Here is a 10,504-nt window from a genome sequence, read left to right on the forward strand (position 1 = left end):
CGGCGCCAACGCAATCCAAACAAGTACTGCCCGCTGACTGCACGCGGGCTAATCAGAAAGCTGGGCAAGGGGCGGGTATGCGCATCGATGCGCCTCGCAGGCTTGGCCCGGTCAGCGCCGGCGCGCCCGGCAGAGCGCAAGCAGCGCGCCGCAGCAAAACGCCGCGGCCGTGCCGCCACCCCAGCGGGCCAGCGTGCTCCGCCGCGAGCGCCGCCGGGCCTCAGCCAGCGCCTCGGCTGCCGCCGCCGCCGCGGCCGCGGCCGCGATTGCAGCCCCCTCGTCACCCGAGGGCGCGCGGCTGCTGAGGCGAACGCCGCCTCCCTGCTCCTGGCCGAAACCGCTGCCCGCTGCCGCCGCCAGCCCTGCACTAGCTGCAAGCTCCACGCCGCCCGCTGGCGTGGCCCCACCGGCAGCAATCGCGCTGCCCTGGTGGTGTGAGTCTGTCTCCCGATCTTCCAGGGCCGCCGGCTGCGCCGCCGCCTCGCTCGCGCCCCGAGACGGCTGCGGCTGCATGTGCTGCGGCGCTCCGCCTGCCGCGGCCGCCGGCCCCGTGAGCAGCAGGCGAGCGCCCGGGCCTGCGATCGCCAGCCGCGCGGGCCGCCGCAGCTTCATGGGCTGCGCGCAGCCACCCGCCGCGCCAAACGGCAGCCGGCCAGCGCCAGCCTCCGCACCCTCGTCCTCCTGCACCACCACCATGGGTCCCGCCGCACCGCGCTGAGCGCCGCGGCCCCTGGGCTGCTGCGCCCCAGCCGGCCCTGCCTCTGCCGCCGGCTGTGGCTGAGCTGACTGCTCCGCCGCCTGCTGCTGCGCTGCCTGAACGACTTGATTGAAATGCCGCCAAAATTCGGCGCGCGCGTCGGCCGGCATCGCCGCCAGCGCCTGGCGGGCCACCTCCTCGCGACCGGCCTGCTGCCGCGCGGACGCGAGCCGCACAGCGCGCTCAGCGTCGCACGCGCAGTCCGCCGCCCACGACAGCAGCCGCAGCAGCTGCGCCGGCAGCAGCGCGTCGGGCGCAGAGTCGCGCAGCTTGCGGCCCGCCGTCCGCGCCATATCCCACAGCGCCTCCTGCTCCTGTGGGTCTGGCGCATAGCCGGCCAGCGCGGCCGCCGCGGCCTGGCCCACCTCGGGCTGCAGCCACGGGACGCACGTGCCCGCCGCCAGCGCCGCCGCCTCCGCCGTGCCGCGCACGCCCGCCAGCCGCCACGCCACGTCGGCGGCGGACGCGCCGGCGGGCAGGTCGGCGCACACCAGCCCGGTCCCCGCAAAGGCTAGAGGCAGCGCGTCCCGGATCAGGACCTGGCGCGTGCCCGCAAACCCCGCGTTGTTGCTGCCATCTTGTTGCTGCCGAAAAAAGGGCTGCCATGAGCGACAGCAGCAGCGCCGCAGGCTGGCGCACGCCGGCCGCGCCCCAGGCGGGCGCCAGCTGCTGCGGCGCGAGGGCCGAGACAACGCAGATGGCGTCGAATACGCCAGAATAGTTCCCGGCCGCGGCCAGCACGGCGGCCACGTCGCAGCCGCCGCCCCGCCTCAGGCCGTCCACCAGTGCCGCCAGCGCCTCGTCGGTGATGGGCTCAACAAACGCCCTTCCCACCAACCCGCTGCCGGCCCTCAAAAGGGGCCGGCCCTCCATAGGCTTGAGGGTGGGGCGCTGGGGGGCCCAGGGGGTCAGCAGCTCATCCCTTGCTGCTAAGAACCCAACAGGGTCCAGCGCAAAGCCCTTCGAGCTGAGCCGCACGATCAGCGACTCGGCCCGCAGGGGCGACTCCCCGCCTAGCGGCTGAAAAAGGCCCGGCCCGGGCGCGGCCTCAGGCCCGGGCGAGGCGGCTTCTTGGAAGGCGGGCGCCCAGGGATCGGGCATGTTAGTGAAGACAGCGCCGGCCGCAAAGTCGGGCGCAGGGGCTGCATCGGGCGCGGCCGCGGCGACCGGGGGGTCAAACGCCCAAGGGTTGCCGTGGGCGGTATTGGGCAGCGGCTCGGGAGAGTGGCATGTGCCGTCATGTGCCGTAAAGCCGGGGTCAGAGCCCGACTCGGGCGCGGGCGCGGCGCAAGGGGCACCAAACACCCAAGGGTTGGCGTGGGTCGTAGTGGGCAGCGGCTCAGGCACATAGCAGGCGCCGTCAAAGGCCGCAAACCCGGGAGCCAAGCCAGCCTCGGGCGCGGGCGCGGCGGCCGGGGGGCCAAAGACCCAATGGTCGGGGGTGGCGCCGCTCGCGAGAGGGTCGGGGCGCGCATAATCATCACCCGCAGCTGTGAAGCTGGAAGGCGCCGCCGGTGCGCCTGTGCCCCCAAGATCATAACCAAACGTTGCCGCATCAAGGCCGGTGAAGAGGCCGGCGCCAAGGCCCGAAAAGCCCTCTTGCGGCGGTTTCTCGCCCTCACAGCCGCTCGTATGCACGGCCCCCAGGCCCTCAAAGCGGCTGCCGCTGCCGCCGGAAGGCGCCCAGCCGCTCGGCGCGCCGCACGCCTCATCGGCGGCGCCATCAAAGGGGTCGCCGCAAGCCCACGCGCTGCCAACGGCAGCGGCGGCAAAGGGGCTGGTGCAGCGGGAGACAGCCTTGGGGGCGCAGGGCGGGGCCGCAGGCTGGAAGGCCTGCCAGCCGGCGCCAAGCTCGAGGCCGTCCCACATGCCACTGGAGGGCGACGTATAGCCAGCGCCGGCCTCGCACTGTGCCTCATGGCTTGTTGGGGTCTCCGCCTGCACGGCGGGCCCGCTGCTGCTGGCCGGGGCCTCGCTCGGCATGCCGGCAACATCGGCGGGCATGGCGACACCACTCTCATCTCCAGCGCCGCCGCTGCTGCCCAGGCAGCACGCGCTGCCGGGGCCGCTGCCGAGGCGGCTTGAGGGCGCGCCGGCGCTGCCGAGCCGGCCCGCCGCGCTGCCCCAGCTGATGCAGGGCGCCAGGCTGCGCGGGGCGGCGGCGAAAGTGGGAGTGGCGGGGCCGTCGGCGCCGCCGTCGGACGGTCGGCGGTGCTTGTCTGGCTTCTTGTTGTTGGGGGGAGCACTGGCGTTCGCGCCAGGGAGCTCCTTCATGGCCGTGCTGTCGCCGGCCACACCGCAGGGCCCGGCGCAGGCGTCACCAGCGACCGCCGCCGTCGCCGCCTCCGGGGTGGGCGGCAGCGGGCCGGCGCCGTCGGCGCCGTCAGCAGCGGCCTCCTCGTCGGCCGCGCGGGCCCCCCGGCTGGGGTCGGGTTTGCTGCCAGGGGGGCCACGCGAGTCGGCCGCCTTGGTGGGGCCGTGGGTGGGGATCTTGCTGCTGCGCCCGGCGGTGGGCGAACGGCCAGGGGCGGCGCGCTGGGGCGCGTCGACGGCGGCGGCCGCCTCGCTGCAGGGCGGCGGCGCCAGTTGGGGGCTGGTGGTGGCGGCGGCAGCGGCGGTGATGACTGCGTGGGCTGCCTGCAGCACCTGCGTCAAGGGGAAGATCAGCAACAGTGATATTGTGAGGGCGGGTCAGGCGCGCGGCCGCAGGGCCAAAGGCAGGGAAGTTCAAGGCGCTGTGAGGACAGTGGTGGCGAGCAACACAGGCCAGGGTCCGAGGGCGACACGGCATGTACAGGGCCCAACGCCACAGCTACCAAGAGTCACAGTCACAGCAGCCGCACCACCCGCCCCGCTCGCAGCTCAAAAGTCCACTAGCCGGAGCACCCCTCTGGCGCTCACGTGCGGCGCGGTGCTCAGCAGCGGGTGGGCAGTGGCGGCGCCGATGGCAGTGTCGGCCTTGTTGGCCGCGTCAACGGTAGGTGGCATGGTGGCGCCGGTCGCGCTCCGCACTGAGGGTTGGGAGGGTGACGTGTTGCGGAAGATGAGAGGCCGGGCGTGTGTGGTAGGGGCTGCGCGTTGCGGTGATTGCCGCAAAGCGTGTGTGCGTGTGCGGGCTCCGCATCGGTGCGAGCCTGAAATCAGCCACGCCGCGCATAGGCTTTTGGCGGCCTCGGGGCATGCGACGGACGCGGCGGGGACACCGCTTTTCACGACCCCGCCGCCTGAGCAAGGGCGCGCGGCCGACAGCGCACTCACTTGGCGCGGAGGAAGCCGGTGGCGGCGCGGCACCTGCCAGTGTGCCTAGCCATCTCCTTGGCCAGGCTGGTGGCGGCCTTCTGGGCAGCCACGGACAGCGCCACCACGCGCTGCAGGGGCAGGGCCTGGGAGGGGGGCGGCAGGAGGAGCATGGGGAACGCATGAGCGGCGGGAGAGGCAGCAGTCGGAGGGACGAGCGAGCTTTGGTCGCAATGATCACACTCACACGCGCCGCTGACAGCCGCAGTCACAGCTTACAATAAAATGATTGGTCTTGCCAGCCTCACGCACCCGCGCCCGCCGCGCGCCCCGCTCGCGCGCAGAGCCGCGCCCACCTTGAGCGCCCCTTCCTCAAGCAGCGGCGCCACGCGGTGGCGGAAAGACGCCGCCTCGCGGCGCGCCCAGCGCTCCGCCTTGATCGCCGACTCCTCCATTCCTGCCACAGTGCGCTCCACCAGCGCTCTGGACTGGGCATTCTTGGCCGCAGACCGCCGCCCGGGGCCGCCCCGCAGGTTGGCAAAGCCGGCGACGGCGGCTGCCTTGGTGCTGGTGACGGCGTCAAGTGATGCCTCGTGCACCTCAATGGTCAGGCGCGCCTGCAGGCGCCCCGCGACGACGGCCACAACGCGCTGCGAGGGGGACCGGGCGGCGGAGGGTGTTGTGGGGTTGGTTTGGAAGGGCTGCAGGGGCCGGGGCGGGCCAGCAGGTGTTCACGCGTGCCCTGGTGCTTCGTAGGCTGACGGCTTTAGCGGGACACGCGAGGGCGCGCACCCCCTGGCCCTGTTCACACCCAAACCTGCAGCCCATCAGCCTCACCTGAAGCTTCTCGGCATCATATCCCGCGAACTCCTGCAGGACATCGAAAATGCGAGCAGAGCTTGAGAACGCAGCCACAGGTGCGTGCGTGCGCATGGAACGTGATTGACCCACTGCGCACCAACGGGCTGTGCGCAGCCGCAGCCTAAGAGGCATCACTGCGATCGAAATACAGCACGACCCTATCCCTTTGCGCCTGTGATGACGCGCAGCCCGGCTCACCACGGCGGCGGTGTCCAGCGATACGGTGGTGGCGGCGTCGAGGCCGGCGTAAGTCTTGCAGCCGACGATGTCTGCAACCCCTGGTGCCTTCAGGGCCAGGGTCGTTGCGATGGGTGCGCGGACCAGGATCAGTGGAACGATTGACGTTGGCTGCTGCGAAGAAGCACCCTCGCACGGGCTTGTGCCAAGGGGTGCGTCAACTCAAGAGTGCAACCGTCGGCAAAACAAATGCGGCGCGTGTGAAAACAAGCAACAGTGGCGCACCTCGGCGGCGCCGCCAGCCCGGCCCCGCTGCAGCCGCCGCATGGACGCGCGCACGCCCTTAAAGAGCGCAGCAATGTCGTCCTCGGTGATTGTAAACTTGTCTGCTGTCACGGCCACCGCGCACAGGGCTGTCGCGTGGCCGTCGCGCCAGGGCCCCGTGGCGCTGCACCGCGCCAGCGCCTCAGTAGTGCTCAGCACCTCCTGGGAGGGCAAAGGGTGGGAGAATGCAAGGATGGGTTCCAGTCAGTGCTGCCGCACAGGGCACAGCCCCCTGGGCGCGCCGCGGCACACACCATTGAGCCACGCGCCGCAGGGCACGCTGCTGCGCCTGCCGGCACCACCGCTGCTTGCCCGCATGCAGCATGTCCGCATCCGCCGCACCTGCAGCAGCTCGGTTGTGGCTAAGAGAGACCTGGAGGTCTCCTTGGAGGCCTCCATGGCCGTGGGCGTCCACGGCTTGGTGTGCAACTCGTCGAATAGCAAGTCCCTTAAACGACGACGAGAAGTGGGCCCCTGGGGCCGGTGGACCGGGTCTGGTGACGTATCCTGACGTAGATAACACCGTAGTGGCCGCGAGGCCCGCGAGAGGAGCCCGGGCCGGACACAGCGGGCGAACGCGAAGGACCTGAGAGCGGAGACGACTGTATGGAAGCACACAGTACAATCTCAAAAAGGTCGAGAGATTGTTATACAGCGTTGTGGGGCAGCACGGTGCAAGGCTGATTTGCCAACTGGTGTGCTGCTGTGCACTGGGCCGGGTGCTGGTCAACGCACGGTCAACTGCATCCAGTGATAACAACTGTGCTGGAGCAGCAGAAACCTTCACACAGGAGCTGCCGCAGGCACCCTCTCATCGCAAAGGACGCACCTGGAGAAGGCCGTGCCGCCAATGTCATTGAGCTGGATCCGGGATGTTTGCCATGAAGCCAGCCGCCGCCGACAGTGCGCCAACCTTCAAGCTACCCCACCTGCGTGAGGGTTGTCGAGCGCACGCAGCCAACTGAACAACCTGCTTGCGGCCCCTGCGTGCATGCGCCCACTCATGGCAGTGCAGCCAGGACCCCTGCCATCCAACGGCGCCCACAGGAGCGAAATCACGTTGCACAACTGCCATCGCCCTTCACTCACACGGCATGCAGGCGACCCATGATTCCAACAGCCCCCATGCCACCCACCTGCCTGACCGCCGGGGCTGACGTGCCGCGCCGCACCCTCGGACCCCTCTGCTTTTGGACGTGGACGCTCCAGTGCTGCTGAGCAGCCAGCAGGCTGCAAGGCTCATGTCACCGTAGCCGAGCCTACACAGCACCAACATGCATGCACAGGCTCAGGCGCCAGTGGCAGCAGGTCGCATGTGTCGCTGCTGCTTAAGGGCGCCGACTGGCAGCGGCGCGAGGGGCACGCTTACAGCCGTGTCTCGGGCGTCACACACGGCCCCAGGGCGCGGCGCTGCGAGCGCCATGCTCCGTGCTGCCGAGGGACCCGCGGCAGCGCACCCAACAAGGCTGCAAAGGCCACTCACTTGACCGCACGAGCCGGGGCGCAGATCTGGTGGCGCCCCCGCCCCACTGAAGCCCTGCCTCCGCAACGCCACAAGCAAAGCTGCATGGCGCCTCGCCAGCAGCGATGTGGTGCCATGCGGCGCTGGCGCAAAGCCGCCACCCTGCCACGCCGGCCCCTGGACAACGCAGCCGCGATGCTGCCGCCGCCGCCGCTGTTGCCTCAGACTGGCGCAAACTTGGCACACCCCAAGCCACCTGCAGCACTGGCGGCGGCGACGCGCTGCTCAGGCAGCATCCCATATCGGCAGCACGATTCACGGCGAGTAGAACGTGTGCAATTGATTCAGTACAGATGATAGTGGTGAGGGGCTTCGCGCGAGTAGATGGTGCCCGGCTGTGAGATCGGTTGTTCGCTGGAATTAGGCTGGCTGCACGTGCCTATGATTCGTAAGTGACCATACTTGATCTCTCCGTAGGTCCAGACAACTGCGGCGTTCAGGTCAGCGGTGACGCCGCGCATGGCCTAGTGACGGTTGGGTTCATGGGTGGCACTGCAGCGACTGATGTCAGCAGGATGTCATAGCCTGATGGCGCAGGCGGTGTACCTCTTTGCCATGTCACCCCGCCTGACCAGCTGGCTCTACTTGGTGCGGCCTTGAGACAGTGCACAGCCACCAACCAGCCGACAGGTCGAGCACACTGGTCGCCTCGAGACCCGCGCAGAGTGCCACCTGGTGCCGTGTGCCCCAATACAAATCGGGTTTGCCTGATCAGATTCAATGCCCACCTGCTTGCGGCAACTGTGGAATGGATCCAGCTTTCCTTTGGCCGTATTTATGGGGAGATCTGGATGCTGGTAGCTGATGCTGGCACCCTGCTGGATGTCAGCAGAGCACTGCTGTTGGGGCTGCCGGCACCCCCCCCCCTCGTGAGCGCCCCCCCCTCGTGAGTCGGCCGCTTTGGTAGGGCCTGGTGGGTGCGTGGGGATATTGCCGCTGCGCCCGGCGAAGGGCAAACGGCCAGGGGCGGCGCGCTGGGGCGCGTCCACGGCGGCGGCGGCCTCGCCACAAGGCGGCGGCGCAGGGCGGTGGCTGGCGGCAGTGGCAGTGACAATCACCGCGCGGGCCGCCCGCAGCACCTGCGTCGAGGGGAAGATTGGCTGTGGGGTGGTGTTGAGAGGGCGGGTCAGGCGTGCGGCCGCAGAGGCCACGCATATGCACGTGCATTGATTGTGCATGGCACTGCTATTGCAATGCATTGGTTGGTCGGTGGCTGTGGGCGACCCGGGGAGGGGGCGGGGTGACGCGGCATGTCAAGGGCCTTGCGCCTTGGCCCGACCAGAGCACGGTCACAGCAGCCGTCACAACTTCGGCCGACGCTGCGCCAACCTTCCAGGTGGCCTGCCTGCTCAAGGGGTCTCAAGCACGCGCGGCCCATTGTGAAAGTTTGGCATGCAACCCCTGCTCGCAGGCGCCCACTGACAGCAACTCAGCCGGCGACCCTGGCATATCATGGCGCCCACAGGAGCGAAATCACGCTGAACAACCGCCATCACCCTTCACCCACACAGCATGCAAGGGAGTCACGACCAAGGCAGTGCCCACGCAACCCACCTGCCTAGCCACCTGGGTTGGCGCGCCTGCGCTGCACCCAATCACAGTGCCCTTTGCTTTTCGACATGGCCCCCATGCCGCCGCCGGGCCGCTGAGCATCCAGCAGGCTCCAGGGCTCTCATAACTGCAGCCGGACCTGCGCAGCGCACAAACACATGCACCGACTCGAGCACCAGCAGCAGCAGGTCGCATGCGGCCCTGCTGCTGCCCAAAGGCACTCACGGGCAGGGGCGCGCGGGGCACCACCCGCAGCCATGTCCAAGGCGAGTGAGGGCACAGGGCGCATGAAAGGCACGCTGTGCGAGGAGGTGCTAGCATCATTTACTATAGACCCATAAAGTACCCATCCAGGCAGGGTAGTGGTGATGAGCTTGTGAAGACACATGCGAGGGATTCCATACGCCTGAAGAATTGCGCAAGCGTTGGCACAGGCAGCGCTGCGGGTTGATGGCAGGCGCAGCATAGACGATCCGCCGCCCGCCCAAAAGGGCGCAAGCACGCTGCAAACCCGCTCGGCAGGAGTCGGTCCCCCGCCGTTCGCAGCGCCTGTGTCCGCCACTGCGATCGCACGGCTCAGATTTTGGCTGTTACACGTGAGTGTGCGAGCTGGAGCTGTCTGCACAACCGAAGCCAGGGTGCATCCCTACAATTGCACACGCTCTACAGCAAGGTTTACTGGTATGCATAGCTTGCGTTCTCGCGCGCACAAGCGCGCGCTTGAAATCTATGTACAATATGTAATGCAACATCATACTCATCATCGATGCAAGCGTTGTCCATGTCATGAGGGAGCTAAAATGCGATGCACATCAGGTAGCATAAACTGTCGCACGAGAAATCGCCACGACGAAGAAATTGGCTAAATCTGTCTGAGATACTAAAAGTCCCGAAAACATCAGCGGCGCCTGTGCTCCACCCCGTGCACACCTCGCCCACCGTGCCATCCGGAGCGCTGCCAGACCAGAAATCTGCTGCGGCCGGCAGCACCCCGGCGGCCGTCAAGGTCACTCTGATGTTCGGCAGGCTGCTGGTGAAGTTGCTGGCTAGGAGGATGCCGCTCAGCCCTTCAATTGGGAGGCCGGTGGGCACTCCATAGAGGGCCGGGAAGTCCTTGATCTGGTCAGCCGCAGACACCGACAGGAAGGCGCGCACCTGCACGAGCCCAGCGGGGCGCACTGTGGAGGCGGTGCAGAGGGCGTCAGCTCCAGAGCGGCCACCCAAGGCTCCGTTCCGTTGTGTGCTGCTTTCGGCAAAAAGCACAACCCTTGAACGCAGGTACCGACTCGCCGGAACGCCGCCCAACGAGGCGGCGTCGATGTTGGCAAGATCGGCGGTCTTGGCGTAGGTGCTCAGGTCAATGGCCGACACAATGGCAGACGCGTTGGCGACGGTAGCTGTCAGGTCGGCGATGGTGGCATTGACTGACGCGAGAGTGGCCCTGTCGGCGGCGACTGTTGATATGAGGGTTTTGATGGTGGTGTTGACCAGAGAAGTGGCCGCGGCCTCCGCCCCTTGCACTAACTGGATGGCTTGCAAAGTGGCGTTGACGGCCGACAACTCTGCTCCGCAAGCGCATTGTTGCGACGCAGCTTGCAGTGCGGCAAGGTCCTGCGTGGCGGACCGATTGGCGGCCTCCAACAGAGCCATCTTCTGCGCATTGCTTGCGTCGGCTGCGGCGAGGGCGACGAGCTGCTGTGCGATGCCAGGGTCGGTGGCGTTAACGTTGCTCGCGTTCTTCTGAAGTTCCTGCACTTTGGCGCGGAGCGCCGCGAGTGCCGCAGTCAGCGCGTCCACCTCAGCCCTCAGTGTGGCGGTCTGGTTGCTCCCAATTGCAAGGCTGGCCTGCGCGGAGGTGGTCTGCGCCGCTACAGAGTTGATCCGGGGCTCAAGTGCTGCCAGGCTGCCGGACAGCGTGTCGACCTGCGCAACTGTAGCTACACCGCAGCCGTAGTGCACCTTCCAGGGGTCCTGCGGGATTGACAAGTTTGATGCCGTTTGATTAACCGTGTGCAAATTGGCTTGAGAATTGAGTCCACTTCACACGCAAGCGGCAGGGCAGGGCAGCCTTTGGG

General features: G+C 68.1%; 2 protein-coding genes across 2 annotated transcripts; both read right to left on the reverse strand.

Annotated features, from left to right (window-relative positions):
- Nucleotides 1–111: 111 nt before the first annotated feature.
- Nucleotides 112–3,745, reverse strand: MNEG_5265 (hypothetical protein; the record flags this gene model as incomplete). The annotated part of the gene is made up of 3 exons (XM_014046259.1): nucleotides 112–1,296; nucleotides 1,397–3,403; nucleotides 3,659–3,745. 3 exons carry the CDS (start codon nucleotides 3,743–3,745, stop codon nucleotides 112–114), a joined length of 3,279 nt encoding a protein of 1,092 aa, XP_013901713.1.
- A 266-nt stretch (nucleotides 3,746–4,011) lies between these two features.
- On the reverse strand, nucleotides 4,012–5,755 carry MNEG_5266 (hypothetical protein; the record flags this gene model as incomplete). The annotated part of the gene is made up of 6 exons (XM_014046260.1): nucleotides 4,012–4,140; nucleotides 4,351–4,644; nucleotides 4,832–4,864; nucleotides 5,054–5,206; nucleotides 5,318–5,518; nucleotides 5,699–5,755. 6 exons carry the CDS (start codon nucleotides 5,753–5,755, stop codon nucleotides 4,012–4,014), a joined length of 867 nt encoding a protein of 288 aa, XP_013901714.1.
- Between the last annotated feature and the right edge of the window lie 4,749 nt (nucleotides 5,756–10,504).

This window comes from Monoraphidium neglectum (assembly GCF_000611645.1).
Source record: "Monoraphidium neglectum strain SAG 48.87 unplaced genomic scaffold scaffold00776, whole genome shotgun sequence".
Taxonomy (NCBI): Eukaryota; Viridiplantae; Chlorophyta; class Chlorophyceae; order Sphaeropleales; family Selenastraceae; genus Monoraphidium; species Monoraphidium neglectum.